Raw genomic sequence first — 21,999 nt, 5'->3', positions numbered from 1 at the left:
TTTATTCCTGCCTCTAGGCCTTTATTTTGGTCTCTGTGCTGTGTCCTCTGCCTTCTTCAAAATGCAGGGAGAGGCCAGGCATGGTGGCTCATGCCTGTAATCCCAGCACTTTGGGAAGGTGAGTTGGATGTATCACTTGAGGTCAGGAGTTTGAGACCAGCCTGGCCAACATGGTGAAACCCTGTCTCTACTAAAAATACAAAAATTAGCCAGGTGTGGTGGTGCACGCCTGTAGTCCCAGCTACTTGGGAGGCTGAGGCATAAGAATCGCTTGAACCTGGGAGGCAGAGGTTGCAGTGAGCCAAGATCGTGCCACTGCACTCCAGACTGGATGACAGAGTGAGACTCCATCTCAAAACAAACAAACAAACAAACAAACAAACAAAAACAGGGAGAGCCGCCATCTAGGAAACCCTGCCCTCACTGCCCGAAGCCCATAGCTTAACCTTACTGCTCCTCCAGCACCCGGGCTCTGTGAGCAGCTGTTGGTTCTCACCAAGATGGCCGTGTAGCACAGCATCAGAGCATGGCCTCTGGAGCCAGTGGTCAGGGCTCAAATCTGGGCTTCACTGCTAACAGTTGGGGACCACAGAACTGATGTAACTTCTCTGTGCTTCAGCTGCTTGTTCTCAAATGTGCATGTGCATCAGAATCCACCAAGGACTTCTCAAAACACAGATTCCTGGGCCCCACCCCAGGGTTTTTGATTCCTGAAGTCTGGGGTGGGGGCTGAAAATTTGCCTTTTTAGCAAGTTCCTGGGTGCTGCTGATGCTGCTGCCTAGGGACCACACTTTGAGAACCATCGTCATGTTATTAGGGAAGTTAAATGAGGTTAATGGAGATTAATTAATGCAAACTGGGTAGAATCATAGAAAGCGTTCAACAACTGTTAGTTACTAATCCCATTTACACCAGACACTCTGGCCCTTTTTAACTTCCTGACAGGTATTATAGAAAAAGTGCATTTGATACAAAAATTAGCTGGGCGTGGTGGTGAGTGCCTGTGATCTCAGCTACTCGGGAGGCTGAGGCAGGAGAATCGCTTGAACCCAGGAGGCGGAGGTTGCAGTGGGCCGAGATCGCACCACTGCACTCCAGCCTGGGTGACAGAGAGAGACTCCAGCAAAAAAAAAAAAAAAAAAAGAGAGAGAGAGAGAGGGAGGGAGGGAAAAGAAAAGAAAGAGTGCATTTGAGTCAGAAGAATCAACCCCAGGGCCTGGACACACCATTTCTGAGCTCTGTGACCCTGGGAAAATCACCTAACTTCTCTAAGTCTCAACATTCTCATCGTCACAGAGCTGTCCTAGGAGACCCTTCTCAGGATAGCCTGAGCCTCTGGAAAGTGCTCAGTATACAGCTGGTGCTTAATTAATGTTTCTCGAACTGAATATAGTGATGGGTAAAGGCTGACGCTGCAAATTGCAGCATGAATGTGAGAGATGGGGGTGAAACCAACACGGGCTGGTGAGACCTAGATCTGTGGCTCGCACTCCAAGCTGCAGGGACCAGGAGGTAATCTCAGTGCAGGAAGCCGGACAGGTGTGGGACAATAGGGAGTGGTGGGGACTGCGGCCAGTTCACAGGACCCTCCCTTTCAGCAAGTCATGGCCACGTACAAGTGCAAACCTGGTGCTGTCAGCTGATCTGACTGTGGCAGAAACCAGCATGAGGATTTTTATGTGAAATCACCCATAAGTCAAACCAGACCCAGCTCACAGCTACCAGCTCAGAGTGGGAGCAACTTAATGGCCACTGGCCCTGGGTTCAAGGCTAAAATCCCTGGGCCCTTGCCTGCATACCGGGCAAGGAGAAATTCTGTCATCGTTCTGTAGACGGTGGGATGGCAGGCTGCCCAAAGACGGGTCAGAAAGCATCAGGATCTAGACTGGCATTTGGCTTCGGGGCATTTATTTCATGTCCCTTTTGTACAGGCCCCAGGGCCAGGTGTGGGGGCAGGAGACCAGGCAGGAAGTAGCAATAAATAACACGGACAGACAGAGCTCCCCTCCAGACAGATGAGGGTAAAGGAGGTTAGAGAGGAGCCTTAATGAGGGTGTGGGGGTGCTGGCAGGGAGGGGCAGCTGGGAAGGAGGGGGAGGTCAGGCCCCCAGGACCTCACTGTCACCTGCCTCATTCCCCTCCTGCCCCAGCCCCCGCTACTTTTGGGAGGAAGGGAGCCCGCAGCCAGTGGGGGCCAGCGAGGGTCCTGAGGGGGGTCAGCCACGCAGGCTGCCCCCAGCTCCTTCACTTGACCCGGATTTCAGCATACTCAGCTAGCTCTTCCGTCAGCGTGTAGCTGTCCTTGGTGGGCCGTTTCCCCAGGTCCGAGTGAGAATAGCTCAGGTCCAGCTCTGGGGGTTCACCCCGAAGGCCCAGCAGCCTCCTCTCAGATCCCAGGCGCCTCTCGCTCTAGGAGGGGAAACCACCCATTAGCAGGGTCCTGCTCCCTGCCTTTTCCCGATGCAGAGGCCAGAGTGTTTGCACCCTCAGAGCTCCTGAGTTCAGTCCCAAATAAATCCCTGCGAGAACCTCCTTTCTCAAGGACCGCAGGCCCAGCGAGCCCCACGGTCACCGGGTCCCACTCTGGAGCTTCTGCCAGTGTTAATCATTGCTGAGCTTGAAATTTGCCTACAAATTCAGTTTCTCCAGGAAGCTTTCTTCTTCTTCTTCTTCTTTTTCTTTGAGACCCAGGCTGGATTGCAATGGCTCGATCTTTGCTCACTGCAACCTCCAATTCCTGGGTTCAAGCAATTCTCCTGCCTCAGCCTCCCGAGTAGCTGGGATTACAGGCGCCGGCCAACACACCTGGCTAATTTTTTGTATTTTTAGTAGAGATGGGGTTTCACCATGTTGGCCAGGCTGGTCTCAAACTCCTGACCTCAAGTGATCCATCCGCCTCAGATTCCCAAAGTGGTGGGATTTCAGGTGTGAGCCACTGCCCCCGGCCAGGAAGCTTTCAACATAGGAGTTTTGAGGGCACACAATTTAACCCCGAACACCTTTTTGGGTGAAAGCCACCTAGTCGGGACCCCATCTTTCCAAATTCCTGGAAATACCTGGTTTGGTACGTGCCCCCCCATGGGTCCTGCATGGGTCCGCCCTCAATCTGGGAGGTCCTACAGGTGACATGTGGGTTCCCCCCATGCTTCCCACCCCTCCCTCCGCCCCCTAGCCACAGGAATTTGGACACACAGGATGGTGGCCACAGACAGAAGGGAGCTGCAACAGGACAGACTAGACAATGCCAGCACCGCCGGGCAGGCCCAGACGTCACCAGAGACCACCTTGATGCCTGACAGGGACACACGGACATGCATGCCAACCCCAGGGCCCAAGGAGGGCCCAGAGGAGGGCACACTGAGGCCCCCGGAACCTACCTCCTGGGGCGCTCAGTGAGATTCCAGGATAGAAACCTCTTTGGACTATTGGAGAAGGAAATGCAGTCACAGACACAGGCAAGGAGGGGAGGGGGCCCTTAGGCCCCACATCCCATCACCCCCTACACAGCTTCAGCCTGGGCACCTCCTCCCCAGCCTCCAGGTCCAACCCAGCCCCGGAATGTCCTTCCTCTCCTCCTGTGAGAGGCCGCTCCCACTCCCCTGCCCCTTGGCCTCACAGGCCCTTCCCATGCCCTCAGTGTCCCTGGCATCCAGGTTCCCAGGCCAGCCTGGAGCCTGGTCCTTACCTCGTACTTCTCTGGTGCCCCAGAGATGCGGAAGTCGCTGCTGAACAGGACGGGAGGGTTGTCCCCTGCCGAGAAGCTGGGGCTCTCTGTCACGTTCTTTCTGCAGGGCAGGACTCGTCAGACCTCCCTCTGCCCTCCCTTTCTGCACCCGCACATGTTTTAGGAGTTTGGCTCAGGGGATCTCAGAGTTCTCCCACTCATCTCTAAGATGTGGCAAGCAGCCCTTTCAGAACCACCAGCCTCTGCTACCCACACGGCCCATCCTTCCCATCTCTGTGGCCCCTGCCCGGCTGGGGACGAGCCACCTGGCCCCTGAGCTCTGCCGTTTTTCAGGATCCCCGCCTGGATTCTCCAGGTTTCCCTCACAGGCTCTGGGTCTGTCTGCCCCTCTTGCCGCCAGGATGTAGGCAGAGGGGTTAATTTATTTCTCAGGACAGCTGATGTGTGTGTGCCACAAGGAAGAAACACGGCTGCAGCTGAGTTGGGCCAGGTGGGTGTGGTTTGGGGCTGGAAAGGCTTTCTGTCTGTCTGTCTGTTTGTTTTTAGAGACAGGGTCTCTCTTTGTCACCTAGGCTGGAGTACGGTGGTGACATCACAGCTCACTACAGCCTCAACCTCTCAGGCTCAAGCGATCTTCCCTCCTCAGCCTCCAGAGTAGCTGGGATCACAGGCACATGCCACTATGCCTAGCTAATTTTTTCATTTTTTTGTAGATGGGGTCTCCCTATGTTGCCCAGGCTGGCCTCTAATTCCTGAGCTCAAGAATCCTTCCACCTCGGCCTCCCAAGTAGCTGGGACTACAGTGTGTGCCACCATGCCGACTAATTACAAAAATTTTTTTTTAGAGATGTGGTCTTGCTATGTTGCCCAGGCTGGTGTCAGATTCCTGGCCTCAAGCAATCCTTCTGCCTTGGCCTCCTAAAGTGCGGGATAACAGGTGTGAGTCAACGCACCCGGCCAAGGCATACTTTTTTTTTTTTTGCCACAGATGTGTGTAATCTTTAGGGCTTCTGGCATCAAGTAGACCTGCTGCTGTGGCTGCAGGGGGTACCTGGGCTTTCCCTACCACACTGGAGTGTGTAGGGGAGAGTTCCTAGAGGTAGGGAGGCTGTCAAAATAGAATGTGGGGAAACAGGTCTCAAATGATGTGTGTAAAGGGCTCAGCCCAGGCCCTGGCATGCCCTTGACCAGCAGGGGCTGGAATTAACAGGAACCCTCTCTCCTCTGTCCAGCTGAACATTCCCAGAACAGAATCTGCCTCCTCTACACTTATGGTACTACCTTCCCCACCCACTCTGGGCCTCCATCTCCCGCCAGGTCCCCTTTTTGGAGACTCCCATCCCCAGATCAGCCCCGGCTGGCACTCACTTCCTGCGTGTCTGGGTAATGTAGCAGACGATGGCAATCAGGATGGCAAAGGCGACCACGGCGCCCACAGGCCCAATCTTGGCCCACATCAGTCGATCTGAGGACAGAGAAGACCCAGGCACCCTTAGGACTATGGGTGGTGGTGACGACACCTGAGAACTTTGGAGACGTGCTGGGGTGACAGTCAAGGTATTCACACAGCGGGGGCATCCTTGCACTGACTGATCGGCACGGAGCCTCCTCGTGCCAGGGCAATCCCTTTCGTGCTAGAGGGCCCTGGGGAGGGGCTCATACCTCAAAGGTCGGAGCAAACTCGGGGCAAACTCAGGGCGGCTTCTCCTCTCCAACCGGAAAGGGAGAATTTGACCTTTTTCTCAATCTGTGTAGCCCAAGCTCTGTGGCTGTTGGTCAGCCTTGGGAGCTTGGATCCAAGACGAGCCTGCTCCCTCCTGTGGCTCCCACCCCAAGTCCACGCCACTCACGGGCTCCCTGGAAGGGCAGCTCCAGGCTCTTGGCGCCATAGAGGTTCCTCGCGGTGCAGATGACGCGGGGCGGGGCCTGGGCCTGCCCCCGCAGCGTGAGGATGCTGGTGAGCACGAGGCCGCTGCGCTCCGAGTACACGAACTCCCGCTCGCTCTCGTTCACGGTCACATTGCGCGACGGCAGCTCAAAGGCCACGGACGGCTCCGGGTTGGACTTCACCACGCACAGGCACTGCACCGTGTCTCGGGCTGCCGCGCAGTGGGACTCCAGGAGAAGCACAGGGGCGACTGCAGGGGCAAAATCAAGACTGAGGGTGGCCCGGAGCCAATGCGAGGCCCGGCCCGGGAGACTCCTTGGCTCAAGGCAAGGCCAGCGTGGCCAAGGATGGGGGCGGTAGCTTCATGTAGGGCCCTCCAATTTCCCCTCCTTTTTTCTGTGTCCTGAGAGTGCCTTCACCTCACTACGACCCCGCCGGCTGCCTGTTTTCACTGCAAGCTTCACTAACCCACGCCTGGGGCCTTGAACATTCCCAGGCACTGATAAAGGTGTTTAGGTTGTTGCTCAAAACACTAAAAGAGGCTGGGCACGGTGGCTCACTGCTGTAATCCTAGCACTTTGCGAGGCCAAAGAGTGGTTGGATCACTTGAGGTCAGGAGTTTGAGAACAGCCTGGCCAACATAGTGAAACCCTGTTTCTACTAAAAATACAAAATTAGCCAGGTGTGGTGGTGCACACCTGTAGTCCCAGCTACTCGGGAGGCTGAGGCAGGAGAATCGTTTGAGCCTGGGGGGCAGAAGTTGTAGTGAGCTGAGATCTCACCACTGCACTCCAGCCTGGGTGACAGAATGAGACGCTGTCTCAAAAAAACCCCAAACAACAACAACAAAAATGAAAGAATGAAAGAAACCAGCCCCAGCCCTGGGCCAAATGCCTTAAACCCACATGTAAACCCATACCCTGACCCTCAGGGACATGTCTGGGTAGAATCTCCGTCTCTCTCGCCATAGCACTGTGCAAGTTCCCCTCCCAAATGCTTTGGACTGATGATCACCTGGTGTTTAGTGCCTCTCTCTTTGGAATCCCAAGTGGCCTCATTTCGGGATGGTTTGGGGTGCTCTCTTGGGGCGATTCTTCTGGTGCCACTTTTGAGGCGACTCTAGCCTCAGGTTCAGCCTGGACGAAGCACTATGTCACAGGGACGGGCTGTTTCTCCTGGGCCCTGGCTCTTACACTCTCTCTAACCTCATTCACCTTGTAATACATAAATCAGATCATGGCACTCTCTGCTCAAAACCCTCCTTCTGTTGCTCCATGGTTCACCTAAAATACAAATCCTTTATTTTTTGTGGTTTAGAGACAGGGTCTGGCCCTGTCGCCCAGGCTGAAGTGCAGTGGCAGTACTGTAGCTCATTTGCACTCCTGGCCTCTAGTGATCCTCCTGCCTTAGCCTCCCAAAGTGCGATTGCAGGCATAAGCCACTGCACCCAGCCACATTTGACCATTTTTGACATGCAGAAAAAATTTCACATAGTTCAATGTAATATATACAGCAAAAAGTATGAATATTCACCCTAAATGAAATCAGTATAGATTACAAACAGCCTTGTGTTCTTTAGGCCAGATTTTGCTGTCAAATCAGGGTGGTGCCAAATTTGCAAGACGCCTTTTGATTTTAAAGCTTTATGTTCAGAATTGCAGAGGACGGTAAATCTGTCATACTCATGATAGTTACTGGAGGGTTTTTTATTTGTTTTTGTAGAGACAGGGTCTTGCTATGTTCCCCATGCTGGTCTTGAACTCCTGAGCTCAAGCAATCCTCCTGCCTTGGCCTCCCAAAGTGCTGGGATTTTAAGGCGCAAGCCACTGTGCCCAGCCAAAATACAAAGTCTTTCATCTGCAAGGCCCCTCAGGCCCTGCCTGACCACACGCTCTCTCCTTCTCTCCCCCGGCTTAGTCCTTTCCAGCCACACCAGTTCCTTGCTGTGTCTCAAAATCGTGGAGCTTTCTCCCACTCCAGGGTCTGTGCGTTTCTCCCTCAACTTGGAACACTTCCAGCAGTTGCCTGTGGAACGCCCTCCCTCGCTCCAAGTTGGCCTCTACCCACGCGGCATCTCCTTCTCTGACCACCCAGGGAAGCTGCACCTCGCTCCACGTGTCATTCACTCCCTGCCTCCCTCAGTTCTCCTCCCCAGCACTCACCCTCCCTGCATCACACACTGATATAAGGGGCCTCCTGTTTCCATCAAGACAGGGGCTTGCTCATTCTCCACTCTGGGCCCCACACATAGAAGGGAGGAACCATGGAACTCTCCCAGCCCCCGGCCTCCCCAGACCCTTGGGGCTCACACAGGCTTAGACTATCCCCTCCTTTCTGGCTTCCAGCCTCTGCTCCTTCCTTTCAGTCCACGCTGCAGATGCCCCCCACTTCCTCCCCTAAAGCCCCCTTGAACCCCGGCCCTCCCTCACCCATGAGATTTCCTTCTGCCACTAGCACCAAACACCACCCTCCACCCAAAGTCACTTGGTTGAGCTTTGCTGCCACTGGATTACAAAAATAGTACTGGTAGGTTTTTTTTCTTTCATTTTCCAAAACAGGGAATTATTATTATTATTATTGTTATTACTATGATTTTTGAGACAGAGTCTCTCTGTCACCCAGGCTGGAGTGCAGTGGCACGATCTCTGCTCACTGCAACCTCTGCCTCCCAGGTTCAAGTGATTGTCCTGCCTCAGCCTCTTGAGTAGCTAGGACTACATGTGCGTGCCACCATGCCTGGCTAATTTTTGTACAAAAATACGAAATTGTATTACAGCACAGAACGCTGCTTTCTAAACTATGTTCTCTTTGTCGGCCGGAGAGTCCAGCACCCTCCTTGGCTTTTTCTAGACTGAGCACTGGTTCTCAGTGAGTTCTCACCAAAACCCACTTACACACAGGCAAGAGACCCTTGGCTCACCTACCACACGTATTTTCAATTGCCAGCAAAAAGAATGTGCCGGTAACGGTGGTGGACCTGGGAGTCACACGGGCACACGGATTCATGGCAGGAATGGGAACCTCTGCGCATACGTCTCTAAGTCTACTGAATAAAAAGTCCTGTTCGGGCAGAGATGCAATATGCTTGCTATAGCGTTAACCAGCTGACACACCACAGAGTACATTAATAACAGCAAACCTGAACCGACAGACATGAAACTTTTTCAAAGCACTTCCACTCAAGACAGCCCCGCTGGTGCTCTGGTGACACAGTATCCGACCTGGATGTTGGCGGAACGCCGACACCCTGCTGATGCACGTGCTTAGTATCTTTTCAGACAACCTGTGAAGCTGCGGAAACCGTTACGGGACTCTAGACAAACCTCTAAGACAAAGGTACAAAGAATGAGGAGTTTGTGGTGGGATGGATTTGGCTTGAATCCCAGCTCTGCCATCTACTGGCTGGGTGAGGCCACTCAGCCTCCTGGGCCTCCAGGATGGAGTTCTCATCTGTGCAAACCAGGGGGTTACAGTCAGTAACTCTCAAGGGGCTACAGGACTCCGAAGATAGGCACGCAAGTGTGTTGTAAACACTTAACATCCCAGCCGGGCGTGGTGGCTCACATCTGTCATTCCAGCACTTTGGGAGGCCAAGGCAGGAGGATCACTTGAGCCCAGGAGTTTGAGACCAGCCTGGGCAACAGAGCAAGACCCCATCTCTACAAAAAATTAAAACATTAACTGGGCATGGTGATGTGTGCCTGTAGTCCCAGCTACTCAGGAGGCTGAAGTGTGAGAATCAATTGAGCCCAGGAGGTTGAGGCTGTAGTGAGCGATGATCAAACCACTGCATTCCAGCCTGGGCAACAGAACAAGATCCTGTCTCAAAAAAAAAAAAAAAAATACGTAACATCCCACCCAAGTACTCATGGGTAGATAGACAGAACCATTCCAGCAGAGAGGTCACATGAGCAAAACCTCAGCAGCAAAACACACAACAAATATTTAACCTGGGGTCCAAAGGAAAAATCAGTGAGAACGATGATGACACCCAATATCCACAGAGTACGTAGCACTATGAACACTCGGTATTGTTCTCTTAGTTCTTCTTTTTTTGGGGGGAGTGGGGGGGTGGGACAGAGTCTTGCTCTGTCGTCCAGGCTGGAGTGCACTGGCTCCATCTCAGCTCACTGCAACCCCCACCGCCCCGGGCTTAAGCGATTCTCCTGCCTCAGCCTCCTGCGTAGCTGGGACTACAGGTGTGCGCCATCACGCCTGGCTAATTTTTGTATTTTTGGTAGAGATGGGGTTTTGTCAGGTTGGTCAGGCTGGTCTCGAACTCCTGGTCTCAAGTGATCCAACTGTCTCAGCCTTCCAAAGTGCTGGGATTACAGGTGTGGGCCACCACGCCCAGCCTAATTCTCTTAGTTCTCACAGCCATCTTTGTGGTAAGATACTGTTATGAACCCTTGCTAAGGGTTGCAAAGCTGAAGTCACTTGCCTGAGCTCAGGCAGGAGGATGGGGACAGAGCTGAGATTCTAGCCCAGGTCTGTTCAGCCCTATTGGGACTGGATGCCAGTCAAACTTCTGTTTCCTTGTATTAAACTGGGGTGAATAATGGTACCCTCCCCACAATCGCATGGTTGTAAGAACAAAATAGGTCAATACGTACAACGTACTCAAGCAAGTTCCCTAGACATCTCAGGTACTCGGTAAGGTTGCACGCTTCCTGCATGCCCCGTGCCGTTCAGGGCTCTGGGGTTGGCAGGCAGGACAGAAGGCCCTGCTCAAGGGTCACCACCATTGTCAATGAACATTGGAGACCTGGTGCCAGGGAACATTGACTGTGTGGAGAGGGAGGGGGCCTGAGGGTCGCACTCTCCAAGGGCAAGCACTTTGACAGGCCTGGGTGAAGAGTGGGGAGCTGGCAGGTGGGGCAGGGGATAAAGCCACTGCTCCCCTCAACTCTAGCAGGGTGAGGCCTGCACACTCCACATCTGCCTGTGTGTTCGTTTTCAAGAGAAGCCAGATTGAGTCCTGGAGTGCTAAGAGCTGTGAGGGAGGTGAGGCAGCCAGAGGTTTAACAGCCGGGGCAGACAGGAATCTGGAAGTATCGGGCTCGGACCAACTTTTATAGCTGCCTGGCCTCAGGGACTTCCGCCCTTGAGTTTTCTCCTTGGTAAAGGGGATAATGATAACACACCCCTGTTTCACAGGGTGACCCTAGAATTGAAAATGAGCCAGATAGGCTGGGCATGGTGGCTCACACCTGTAATCCCAGCACTTTGGGAGGCCGAGGCGGGTGGATCACTTGAGGCTAGGAGTTGGAGAACAGCCTGGGCAACATGGAGAAACCCCGTCTCTACTAAAAATACAAAAATTAGCTGGGCGTGGTGACACATGCCTGTAATCCCAGCTAGTTGGGAGGCTGAGGCAGGAGAATCGCTTGAACCTGGGAGGCAGAGGTTGCAGTGAGCCAAGATCGTGCCACTGCACTCCGGCCTGGGCGACAGAGCGAGACTCAGTCTCGAAAAAAAAAAAAAAAAGAACTGAGCCAGAAAACAGCTGTAGAGGATTCAAGGTCTGGCCCAGGGCAGGCCCCTAACGCACATTTGCTGCCCGCTGCTCTTACTATAAAGGAGAGATCTGCTCCCCACTGGAAAATGTATGTGAGGTGGTGCTGCATTCTTGTTCAAGTACTCCCATCGGCTCCTCTCTCTGACTCTTAAACTTAAGAAGCACTGGTGTGGGGTGTAACGGGGAACAGGGGACAACCAGATGGGGAAGCTGGCCCAGGATAGCACACATAGATGGAGGGAGCAGGGGACCACGCAGCCCCGTGCCAGGATCACATCAACCCGGCTAGGGAACAGAACCAGGAGGGAAAGTGCCTGAAGATTATAGGTCAGCAGGAGAGGCACGGCTTTGCCATGAGAGATTGCCCCCGAGGACTAACCAGTATCTGCCATGTACTGATTGTCGCCATGTACACAGCACAGAGCATGTACCGTGTAGCAGACACTGCATTGAATTCTTTGCATGTTGAATGTCATCAAACCTTCTGGCAAACTTGTGTGGTGGGGGCCATTGTGGGCATGGTGAAGACCAGAGAGGTGAAGTTTGGAGAGGAGTGCTAGAAGCCAACAGGAACTTGGGAGGAAGCAGGGGAAATGGAAACAGGAAGGCGACATTCCAGAGGGAGTTGTTTAAGGAAGGGGAGTCAAAACTGTGACTTGGCTGCTACAACCTGGAGTGATGGCTGTGGGGGTAGGGGTGGTGGGAGATGGTGGCACAGTCCATAGTGAGGAAATGAGAGGCACTGGCCAGCGGTGCAATGGTGAGTTTCATTTCCAAGACAGTAGCTTTTTATGTGCATCTATGTCATCTCTCCAGCTATTCCGTACCTGTTCATAAGTGTGGTGTCTTCTCAGCCCCTCCACCTCTCACAGAGCCGCACAGCCTTTTGTGTATAACAATTACCCCATCAATGTATTCTGCTGTCATAACATAGGATGAGGTCAGCCTTGGGCAAGGAAGAAGAATGGAACCAGGCTGCCTGGATTCAAACCTCAAATTCTGCCATTTCCTGGCTGTGGGAACTTAGGCAAGTGGCGTAACCTCTCTGGGTCTCAGTTTCCTTCTCCGTAAACAGGGGAACAGTAATAGAACCTCCCTCATGAAGATGTCATGAGGATGAAATGAGTGGGTTGCTGTACAGCGCTTCCAACAGTGCCTGGTACATAGCGACACTCTACACAGTTTAGAGATCATGCTCATTGTTCTGGTTAATGCAGAGGGGCAGTAGCCACAGGATCCAGAAATTTCATTGGTCAAAAGCCCACCCTAGGCTGGGCGTGGTGGCTCACGCCTATAATCCTAGGACTTTGGGAGACTGAGGTGGGCAGATCATCTGAGGTCAGGGGTTCGAGACAAGCCAGGCCAACATGGCGAAACCCCATCTCTATTAAAAATACAAAAATTTGCCAGCTGTGGTAGCGAGCACCTATAATCCCGGCCACTCAGGCGGCTGGGGCAGGAGAATTGCTTGAACCCAGGAGGCAGCAATTGCAGTGAGCCGAGATCACGCCACTGCACTCCAGCCTAGGTGACAGAGCAAGACTCTGAAAAAAAAAAAAAAAAAAAAAGCCCACTCCCGGATGTGGGAACACAGTATTCTCAGATGGGATTTTATTTTCCTGCTGTGAATTCAGCTTCCCTGCCCTCCCTTCCTCGTCTCTGCAGAGGACAGGCAAAGCCAATACTGATTGGGATGCATGGGCACCCACAGTAACCCTGGTGTCCCCCACGGAACCATCTATCCCCAGCGTAGGGGAGCAGAAGGTACTCACACTCCACAGACAGGTTGAAGGCAGTGGCCCTCTGGCCATACTGGTTCTCAGCCACGCACCAGTACTCTCCATCATCCTCGGGCGACACGGCTGGCAGCTCCAGCTGCAGCTCGCTCTCGTAGATGACTGTGGCCAGGATCTGCTTCTCCTTGAAGATGGTGAGAATAGGGTCCGGGTTGCTCTGTGTGGAGCACAAGATAGAGACCGTCTCCCCCTCTACGGCCACCATTGTCCCGTTCACCGTCGGCTTCCAGGGTGCATCTGCGGGGTGGGATGGGACTGATGGTCAGCACCCAGGAGGTGCTTCTTCTGCCAGCCAACTACCACCCCCAGATATGACCCCAGATCCCACCCGAAACCTAGCACACTGGTTCAGGAAGGCTCAGGTGACCCCAGTCCTGGCTATCTCATTTCCAAGAACAGCAGCTTCGTAGCCAGAGTGCTTGTCTTCAGATCCCTACTCTATCCCTGTCCAGTTGTGTGTGGACCCACACCTTAACCTCTCTGGGCCTCACTTTTCTTATCTGGAACAAGGCCCATGTGGAAAGAGCCGATGTAATTAAATAAAATATATGTTTTGTAAGATGGGAAGAAGTGTGTAGAGAAAAATAAAGGGGCTGACGGTATGGAAAATCAGGGTAGTTACAGTTTGGGATAGGATGATGGGGGAAGGCTTCAGCGAGCCTAGGAGGTGGGCAGAGCCAGCCGTGGGAATGCCAGGGGGGAGATTGCATGTCAAAAGCACACAGGAGGCCGAGCGTGGTGGCTCACACCTGTAATCCCAGCACTTTGGGAAGCTGAGGCAGGCAGGTCACCTGAGGTCAGGAGATCGAGACCAGCCTGACCAACATGGCAAAACCCCGTCTCTACTAAAAATACAAAAATTAGGCTGAGTGTGGTGGCTCACGCCTGTAATCCCAGCACTTTGGGAGGCCATGGTTGGCAGATCACGAGGTCAGGAGTTTGAGACTATCCTGGCCAACATGGTGAAACCCTGTCTCTACTAAAAATACAAAAATTAGCCAGGTGTGGTGGTGTGCGCCTGTAATTCTAGCTACTCGGGAGGCTGAGGCAGGAGAATTGCTTGAACCAGGAAGTGGGAGGTTGCAGTGAGCCAAGATTGCTCCATTGCACTCCAGCCTGGTGACAGAGCCAGACTCTGTCTCAAAAAAAAAAAAAAAAAAAAAAGCACGCAGGCGCTGTGGAGTTGGCTGGGGCTGTCATTATTAATATCCCCAGTGCTGGGCACTTTGCCTCAATACACATTTGTGAATGAATGAATGAATGAATGAATGGTCTCTCTTTGGTTCTCAGCTAAGAATCCTTTTCTGACCAGCACCCTTCTTGCTGGCCCAATAATATAAATGTGCATACAAGGGGCTGGATGAGGCCTGAAGTCCCCTCAACCCTCTCATTAGAACTACAATAGAATTCATTTAAAAATGCAGATTCCTGGCCGGGCACAGTGGCTCATGCCTGTAATCCCAGCACTTTGGAAGGCTGAGGCAGGAGGATCACTTGAGCCCAGAAGTTTAAGACCAGCCCAGGGAACATATCAATTCTCTGTCTCTACAAAAAAATAGAAAAATTGGCTGGGTGTGGTGGCACCTGCCTGTGGGCCCAGCAGCGCAGCAGGCTGAGGTGGGAGGCTCTCTTGAGCCCAAGAGTTTGAGACCAGCCTGGGCAACATAGCAAAATCCCACCTTTACAAAAAAAATCTAAAAATTAGCCTGGTGTGTGGTGGTGCACACCGGTAGGCCCAGCTGCTCAGGAGGCTGGGGTGGTAGGCTTGCTTGAGCCCAGGAGTTTGAGGGCAAGCAGTGCTATGATGGTGCCACTGCATTCCAGACTGGGCAACAGAGCAAGACCTTGTCTCCAAAAAAATTTTATAAAGTCAAATGCAGATTCCTGGGGCCAGGCCCACATCAAGTCCCAGAACAGCCAGGAGCTGCCCCCAGGAAGCTGCAGTTAACAGGCTTCCTTAGGAGGCAGGCCTGGGTCTTGTCCTGGAAGGAGGGTGAGGCAGAGCAGGTGTTCCCCAGATTCTTGTGGAAAGAATGAAGGTACACCTTGACCTGCAACCCTCCTGTCCACCTTGGCCTCGACCGTGTTTATGGCCGGTCCCCTGCGGGACCCAGCCGGTTCTCGCCCTGGATGAGGCCCCTTTCCCTTTATCTCTCGGCTGCAGGTGGGCGTGTGGACGCACAGGGTGGGCCACTCACACATGACACTGAGCCCCACGGTGCGGTTGTCCTGGCCATAGGCATTCTCGGCCAGGCAGGCATAGACGCCGTCCTCGGCGGGGGTCACCTCCTCCAGCTCCAGGAGCAGGCTCTCTGCCACCGCCTCCCGGAGGACTGTCCCGTCCCGCATCCAGGTCAGCAGCGGCGGGGGGTTGCTGTCAGCCCCACAGAGCAGGCTCACGTGGGAGCCCTCGATGGCCTCCACCGAGGAGTTCATCTCCACAATCACCGGGGGGTCTGAGGCCCGCGACACAGCGAGGTTAGTGAGCAGGTGCTGGGGACCCGGCCCAGTGCCCTCTCCCAGCCCGGCCCCGCCCCAGGACTGCCTGGTTCCGCCCGCGTCCCACCCAACCCCCCAATCCCTGCCTGGCCCTGGCCCCGCCTCCATCACTGCCCGGCCCCGCCTCCGGCCTCATCCCCAGGTCCACCCCCTCCCCGGACCCCGCCCCACCCCGCCCCGCCCGCACCCAGGCTCACACTTGACGTCCAGGCTGGCGTAGCCCTCGAACTGCAGGGTGGTGTTGGGGAAGGAGGCCTGGCAGCCCAGCCTGTGGCCGTTGGCCTCCCTCGTGGGCACGAAGTGCAGCAGCGACACCTGCACCCAGGTGCCTTCGTCCTCCCGCAGCCGGCCCAGCACAGCGGGCTCCCCCAGCCCCTCGTGGCCCAGCCAGCTCAGCTCAGGGCGCAGGTCTGGGCAGTTGTCCGGCACCATGCAGCTGACCTCCACTTCCGTGCCTGCCACCACCTCTGGGGGCACCACGATGTTGGGGGTGTCTATATAAGGCGGGGAAAAGGAGGGCTGAAGAAGCAGCACTGGGCTATGGTCCTGGTCCCACCCCACCCACCCTCCTCCTTGTCCACCTCCATTGCTGGCAATGGTACTCCTCAACGGCACCGCCTCTGCTCCCTGCCTCCGGATTCAGAATTCCCTTCGCCCTTCCTCCTCTTGGTCACCCTGGAGCCCTCCACGGAGCCACCAGAGCGCCATCGTAATGAAAATCAGTGTTGTGGCCAGAGCACTTGACAGTGTTTAACTTGCCAGTCACTCCCGCAAAGCGAGAGGGTGAGTACTGTAATTTTGCTCATTTTGCAGATGAAGAAACTGAGGCTGCAGCTGGCACCAGGTAACACTGGCTACAAACCCTGTGGCTCTGGCGTCAGCGTGGGCTCCCCACACCTCATCACTTCCCAAGCGGCTCTTCTCTCCCATGACTGCTTGGTTTACCCTCCGCCGGGCATGTGAGCGTGTGTGTCTGTGTAGGTGTGTGTGTGTGTGTGGTGTGGGTGTGTGGTGCATGTGTGTAGTGTGATGTGTGTGGTTTGTGTAGTGTGTGGTGTGTTTGTGATGTACGTGTGTAGCATGTGGTTTGTGTGTATGGTATGTGTGCAGTGTGTGTTGTGTGTGTGATGTGTGGTTTGTGTGGTGTGAGTGTAGTGCGTGGTGTATGTGGTGTGTGGTCTGTGTCATGTGTGTTGTGTGTGTGATGTGTGGTTTGTGTGGTGTGAGTGTAGAGCGTGGTGTATGTGGTGGGTGTGTGTGATGTGTGGACATACATATTACATGTTGGGGTGTTGTGTAGTTTGGGTCGTGTGTGGTATGTGGTTTGCATATCCTGATGTGTATGGTGTGTGGGCAGTGTGTAGGTAGCATGAGCAGTGTGTGGTGTGTGGTTTGTGTAGTGTGTGATGTGTGTGTAGTGTGTGGTGTGTGTGTGGTGTGTGGGTAGTGTGTAGGTAGAGTGTGCAGTGTGTAGTGTGTGATTTCTGTAGAGTGGTGTGTGTGTGTACTGCACCTGTGCAGTCTCTTTCTGCACCAGGGTGAACCCGGCTCTCTCACAGGGACTCAGCGCTGAGGGCTCCAAGCAGCAGCGCGGCTCAGAAATGAGGCAGGGGAATCCCTGAAATCAGGCAGTGTGCCCTATTCTGATTGCCATGTCTGGCCATAGCTGTATTCTATTTGGCTTAAAGGATTTAAAAAAAGAAATCTGAATCAGCAGCCAAAATTTAAGAATTAGGAGATTACACCAAAGAATCCAAAATTCTGGTTTATCTTGAAAATTCAGAACACCTGACAGCCACGGCCCTGCTTTCTGTTGGCCAGAGCTGGGGGCCACGTGCCAGGTGCTGCTCTGGGCATGTGATGGCTTTTCACTATTACCTTAAGTGCTGTTCTTATCCCCATTTTACGGAAGAGAAAACCAAGGCCCAAGGAAGTGAAGACACTTGCCCAAGGTCACCACGATAAAGTGGGGACCCAGCAGCCTTGCCCCTACCCCCTGGCCCCGCTGCCTTTCTCCAGGTGTTTCCAAAAGAGTAGCAGCACCTGTTTCCCCCTGAGGGCAGCAAGACTATTTTGGGGCCCTGCTTTGTTCATGTCTGTCATCTGCATGGTCTGCGTGGGCCTTGAGGTTTGCACCCCCAGCCAAATCAGCACCTCCCAGATCTGCCATCCAGACCTGCTAGGGAAGGTGCGGGGAGGCCTTCCGGCCACACTCCTTCCCGCCCCGCTGCCCCAGCTCCCGGTGCCTGCACTACCGCTGGGGACTCACTGATAATATCAAGGACGCTGTGCTCTGAGAAGGTGTACTGGTTGTAGCCGCCCAGGTCCCCACGGAAGTAGTACTTCCCGCCCAGCTCGGGGCTGACGTTGCTGAGCAGGAGGGTGCAGTTTCGCAGGCCCAGGTCCCCCAGGAGGCGGCTGCGGCCCTGGAAGCTCTCGTGGACTACTTGGGTGCGCGACTTGAAGACCACCGGCGGGTAGTTCTTGGGGTAGGGGCTATTGAAGTACCAGACACCATGCACCACTGCGGGCCGCAGCTCATCCGGGAAGTCAAAGCGGCAGGGGATGGAGACGCACGTGCCTTCGAAGGCCGAGATGGACGAGGGCATCCAGGCACCCCAGTGACCCCCTCGGGAAGCTGCGGGCAAGCAGGAGAGCTGAGGCTCAGGGACACATCCTACCCAATCACCCCCTCCGGCTCCCATCCCCGACCACATGCCGGGAGCTGCAGGGACCCACCTCCAGCCTGCTCAGGGGCCAAGGCACTTGGGTCCCCAGCACCTGTCAGCCATTACCTGAAATCATAATCCAGAACAGAGGCAGTGCCGTGAGGAATATCATTGTGTACAGCGAGTGAGTGATCGCTGGAAAGGGAGAGGAGACGGTTAAAGGCTGGTGGAAGTGAAAGGGGGTGTTCCATCTGGGCTTCAGGAAGGGGCCCATTCACATGTTAGCTGATGCTGCTATTATTATTTATTTATGCATTTATTTACTTATTTTTCTGAGACAGGGTCTTGTTTCATCGCCCGGGCTGGAATGCAGTGGCACAATAACAGCTCGCTATAGCCTCAAAATCCTGAGCTCGTGTCGTCCTCCTGTCTCAGCTCCTGGTATGCTCCACCACACCCAGTTAATTTTTCTTCTTTTTTGTGAAATGGTTGGGGAGGTGGGGGTCTCACTATGTTGCCCAGGCTGGCCTTGAACTCCTGGCCTCCAGCAATATTCCTTCCTTGGCTTCCCAAAGGATTACAGGTGTAAATCACCATGCCTGGTCTGCTGATATTTTTTAACTTTACTTTTTGAGATGGGGTCTCAGCTCTGTCGCCCAGGCTTGAATGCAATGGTGCAATCATGGCTCACTCACTGCAGCTTCAATCTCCCAGGCTTAAGCGATCCTCCAGAGTAGCTGGGACCTCAGGTACACACCACCATGCCTGGCTAATTTTATTTTAGTTTATTTATTTGGTTATTGTTATCTTTTTTTTTTAGAGATGGGAGTCTTGTCATGTTCTATGTTGCCCAGGCTGGTCTTGAACTCCTTGGCTCAAGCGATCCTCCTGCCTCAGCCTCCAAAGTGTTAGGATTACAGGCATGAGCCACCTCACCCGGCCTGCTGCTATTAATTATAATTATAACCCCTTCTATGGCATTGGCCATGCGCCAGCCCTCACTGCTTATTCTGCTGTCTTAACCCATTTGATCTCTTTGAGGAAGATGCATTATCCTCATTTTATAGCTGAGGTCCAGAGAGGTTAAGTGACTCGCCCAAGGCCACACAGTTGGTCTGCAGTCTTAGCCGCATGTCCTGTCTCTATGCAGTGATGATGTGCTGATCATTATCTTTGTCACCATGATGCCCCTGGAGATCTCCAGAAAGTAAGAACCAGAGAGCCAAGGCAGGGCCAGCATTGCAAAGCTGAAGCAAGGGAAGAGAGTTGGTACTGCCCCTCACCTGAATCTCCCTGAGTTGGGGACGTCTTCTGGGTCCACCTGAAGCTGCCAGACAACCTGCAACAAGAGTCCCTCAGGTGCAAGGGGGCGGGATCGGGGCGCCCAACCCACCCCCGCCTCAGTATCTCCTGCATGGGTTGTGACCTGTTGTCAGGCTGCCCATGTGGCCTCCCATTGTGCCTGGGACCCTCCCACACAGCCTCGAAGCCACTGTCTGGCAACAACTCCCTCCAAGCTGGGGTGTCGGAGAACTGTGGGGGGGGGGGAACGACCGCATTGGGGTATGGGGGTGAGACTGAGGGGTGTGGCGAGTGGAGTGAGGGAGCAGATGTCCCACGGCCGGGGCCTGGGGGTGGCGGGCAGGGACCCAGAGCCATCAATGACTGGGTTTCACAGTCTCAGCATTCCCGACATGCCGCGTGAATTCCTGCCGCCCTCTCCCACCCCACAGACGGCCCCTGGTGTCCGCACCCTCACCAGAAGCAGGTCCCCGGTACAAAAGAGTCCTGTTCCCTCGGGGAGAGGGTGCTTTAGCCTGAGGGGGGCTTTCAGGGTAGGTGGGGAGTAAGAAAGGGGTCAGGCACTCCTGGCTGGGCTTTGAGCAGGGCCAGGAAGGCTCAGGGTGGGAGCTAGCGAGCCCCTGGCACCCTGTTGCTCCGTGGGTTGCCTTGGGGTTGGAGCCAGGGTTTCCAAGCAATTGCTTTTCCCAGCCTTCACCACCCTCTTCCCACGGACAGAGACACATGCACAGACACATCCAATCACGGGGATGAAATGTGACAGATGTAGCCCCAGCCAGAAGGGGCAGGCACACACAGCAGAGACTCGTACAGACACCCAGACAGGACCCTGAACACACAGACAGGCACGGGGACCCCTGTGCCCACAGGGATGGGCTGGCACTCACATAGTTCCCAAGGCATGCATGCAATGCCTCTGCTGCTGTCCACACACACCTGGACAGACACAGCCCTGGCATTCAGCAAACACACACACACACACACACACACAGAGCCCGGCATGCATGCCAGGCTGACAAAGATGCAAGGAACCGCACACACACACTGAGGATGGCTATAGACGGGTCCACTCAGACACGCGCCGATGGACACCTGGCCGATGCTGCCCTTGCACCTGTGACAGGAAGGTACAGGAGAGAGATGCGGATGAGGATGAGCACATGCCCGGGGAAACATGAAACAAGCAGGTAGACAATGCACTCTTAGCAGCGGGGAAAACAAGTTCTTGGGATGGGGGCCAAATCAACCTCAGCTATTACAATGTGTGTGGCCATAGTCCATAAACATATGTACAGCAGATCTGTTGGATTAAAATGCCAAGGGAAGGATGGGATGAGGACAAATGCATCTAAAAATTTCCTTAGTTGGGGCCGGGCGCAGTGGCTCACGCCTGTAAACCCAGCACTTTGGAAGGCCAAGTTGGGAGAATCTCTTGTGCCCAGAAGTTTGAGACCAGCCTGGGCAATATAGTGAGAGTCCCATCTCTTAAAAAAAAAAAAAAGGAACAAAAAATAAAAAGTTTCCTTAGTGGGGATTAATGAAGAAAAGTCGACTGAGGCTTCCAGAGGAAGGTACATGGGCAGCCATGTGTGTGCACGCACACACACACACACACACACACACCTGTTATGTGCCCAGGTGCTGGAATGCGGTCACTCACAGCCCACTGCCCCCATCCATCTCCCAGATTGCAGCCTGCAGGTGTCTGATCACCTGGACATCCTTCTATTCTTCGGCCAGACGCAGACCTCCTCCACCCCATCTGTCCGGCACTCAGGAACCCCAAGGAAACCTCTCCTGCAAAACCTTCACCCACAAGGGGTGCTGAGGGGGGCCCTTTGTTCTCTCTGTGGTTCCTTCCCAGAGCCCCATCGCTGCCCCAGTGATGGTCCGAGCCCATCCCTAAAGCAGCCCCAAGCCACACTCTCCTGCATCCTAAATCAGTGGGGGTGCACAGCGACGCTCCCTCACCCAGAGCACCTGACCCTGCTCACGTCTGGGTGCCACTGCCCCGGTGCCCTGCTCCCCATGCCCTGGCCTCCCTGCCACCGTACTCACTTGGACTCAGTTGCTTCTGCACCTCTGCTCCGCCAGCCCAGCTCGCAGTCCCCTGCCTCCCAGGGTCTAGGCCCCCACTTGCCAGCCCCTCCCCTCCCCCTGGGTGCCAGGGGCCGCCTGCCTCCAGGGCCCAGCTCCTCCCTACCCCCGGGGGAGGGGGGCACAAAGGGGCCCTTGTCACCACGGGGCTCGGACTGGGCAGCCTGATGCCTGGGTTCTCCTAGCTCCTTCCTGGAGGGGTCAGGAGTGGCTGCCTTGCTCTCTCCCCATCCTCCATTCCTGTACACCCTGATTCTGGGTCCCGGGGGTGGGGGGCGGGCAGTTTAATCTCTTTGGAAGTCTCAGGCTGAGGGACAGAGGCATTGTCCTCAGGGAATCTTGGTGTCAACATTAGGTGGGCAGCAGGAGGATACAGGTCCTTTCCACCCTCAACGTCAATGTCACCTCCTCTTGCCATCTGAAATGACCTTCCGTGTTCACCAACTTCTTTCATGGGAACATGACCTCCACCAGGCCAGAAGCTTCATCTTGGATATTCTCAATCCATCCTTGCTCATAGACAAGCTCCTGGCAGGCAGCTGAG

At 54.5% G+C, this 21,999-nt stretch overlaps 1 protein-coding gene across 5 annotated transcripts; it reads right to left on the bottom strand.

Annotated features, from left to right (window-relative positions):
• Positions 1-1,893: 1,893 nt before the first annotated feature.
• Positions 1,894-21,486, bottom strand: MAG (myelin associated glycoprotein). Of its 5 annotated transcripts, none has more exons than XM_032170493.2 (12): positions 21,417-21,458; positions 20,246-20,472; positions 19,340-19,395; positions 18,183-18,251; positions 17,657-18,025; positions 15,585-15,881; positions 15,087-15,344; positions 12,865-13,125; positions 5,537-5,824; positions 5,055-5,151; positions 3,687-3,786; positions 1,894-2,410 (listed from the first exon to the last, which is right to left on the bottom strand). In XM_032170493.2, the coding sequence occupies exons 2-12, from the start codon at positions 20,362-20,364 to the stop codon at positions 2,246-2,248; spliced, it is 2,079 nt and encodes a 692-aa protein (XP_032026384.1). In that variant the 5' UTR covers positions 20,365-20,472; positions 21,417-21,458; the 3' UTR covers positions 1,894-2,245. The 5 variants fall into 5 exon arrangements, with proteins under 5 accessions (XP_032026384.1, XP_032026386.1, XP_032026385.1 ...); XM_032170495.2 differs by having other exon boundaries at positions 20,402-20,472; XM_032170494.2 differs by lacking the exon at positions 20,246-20,472 and having other exon boundaries at positions 21,417-21,486.
• Between the last annotated feature and the right edge of the window lie 513 nt (positions 21,487-21,999).

The sequence above is a fragment of the Hylobates moloch genome, unplaced genomic scaffold (genome assembly GCF_009828535.3).
Source record: "Hylobates moloch isolate HMO894 unplaced genomic scaffold, HMol_V3 SCAFFOLD_12, whole genome shotgun sequence".
Taxonomy (NCBI): Eukaryota; Metazoa; Chordata; class Mammalia; order Primates; family Hylobatidae; genus Hylobates; species Hylobates moloch.
Note: the sequence above shows the minus strand (reverse complement) of the source record. Positions and strands in the feature narration are given on the sequence as shown.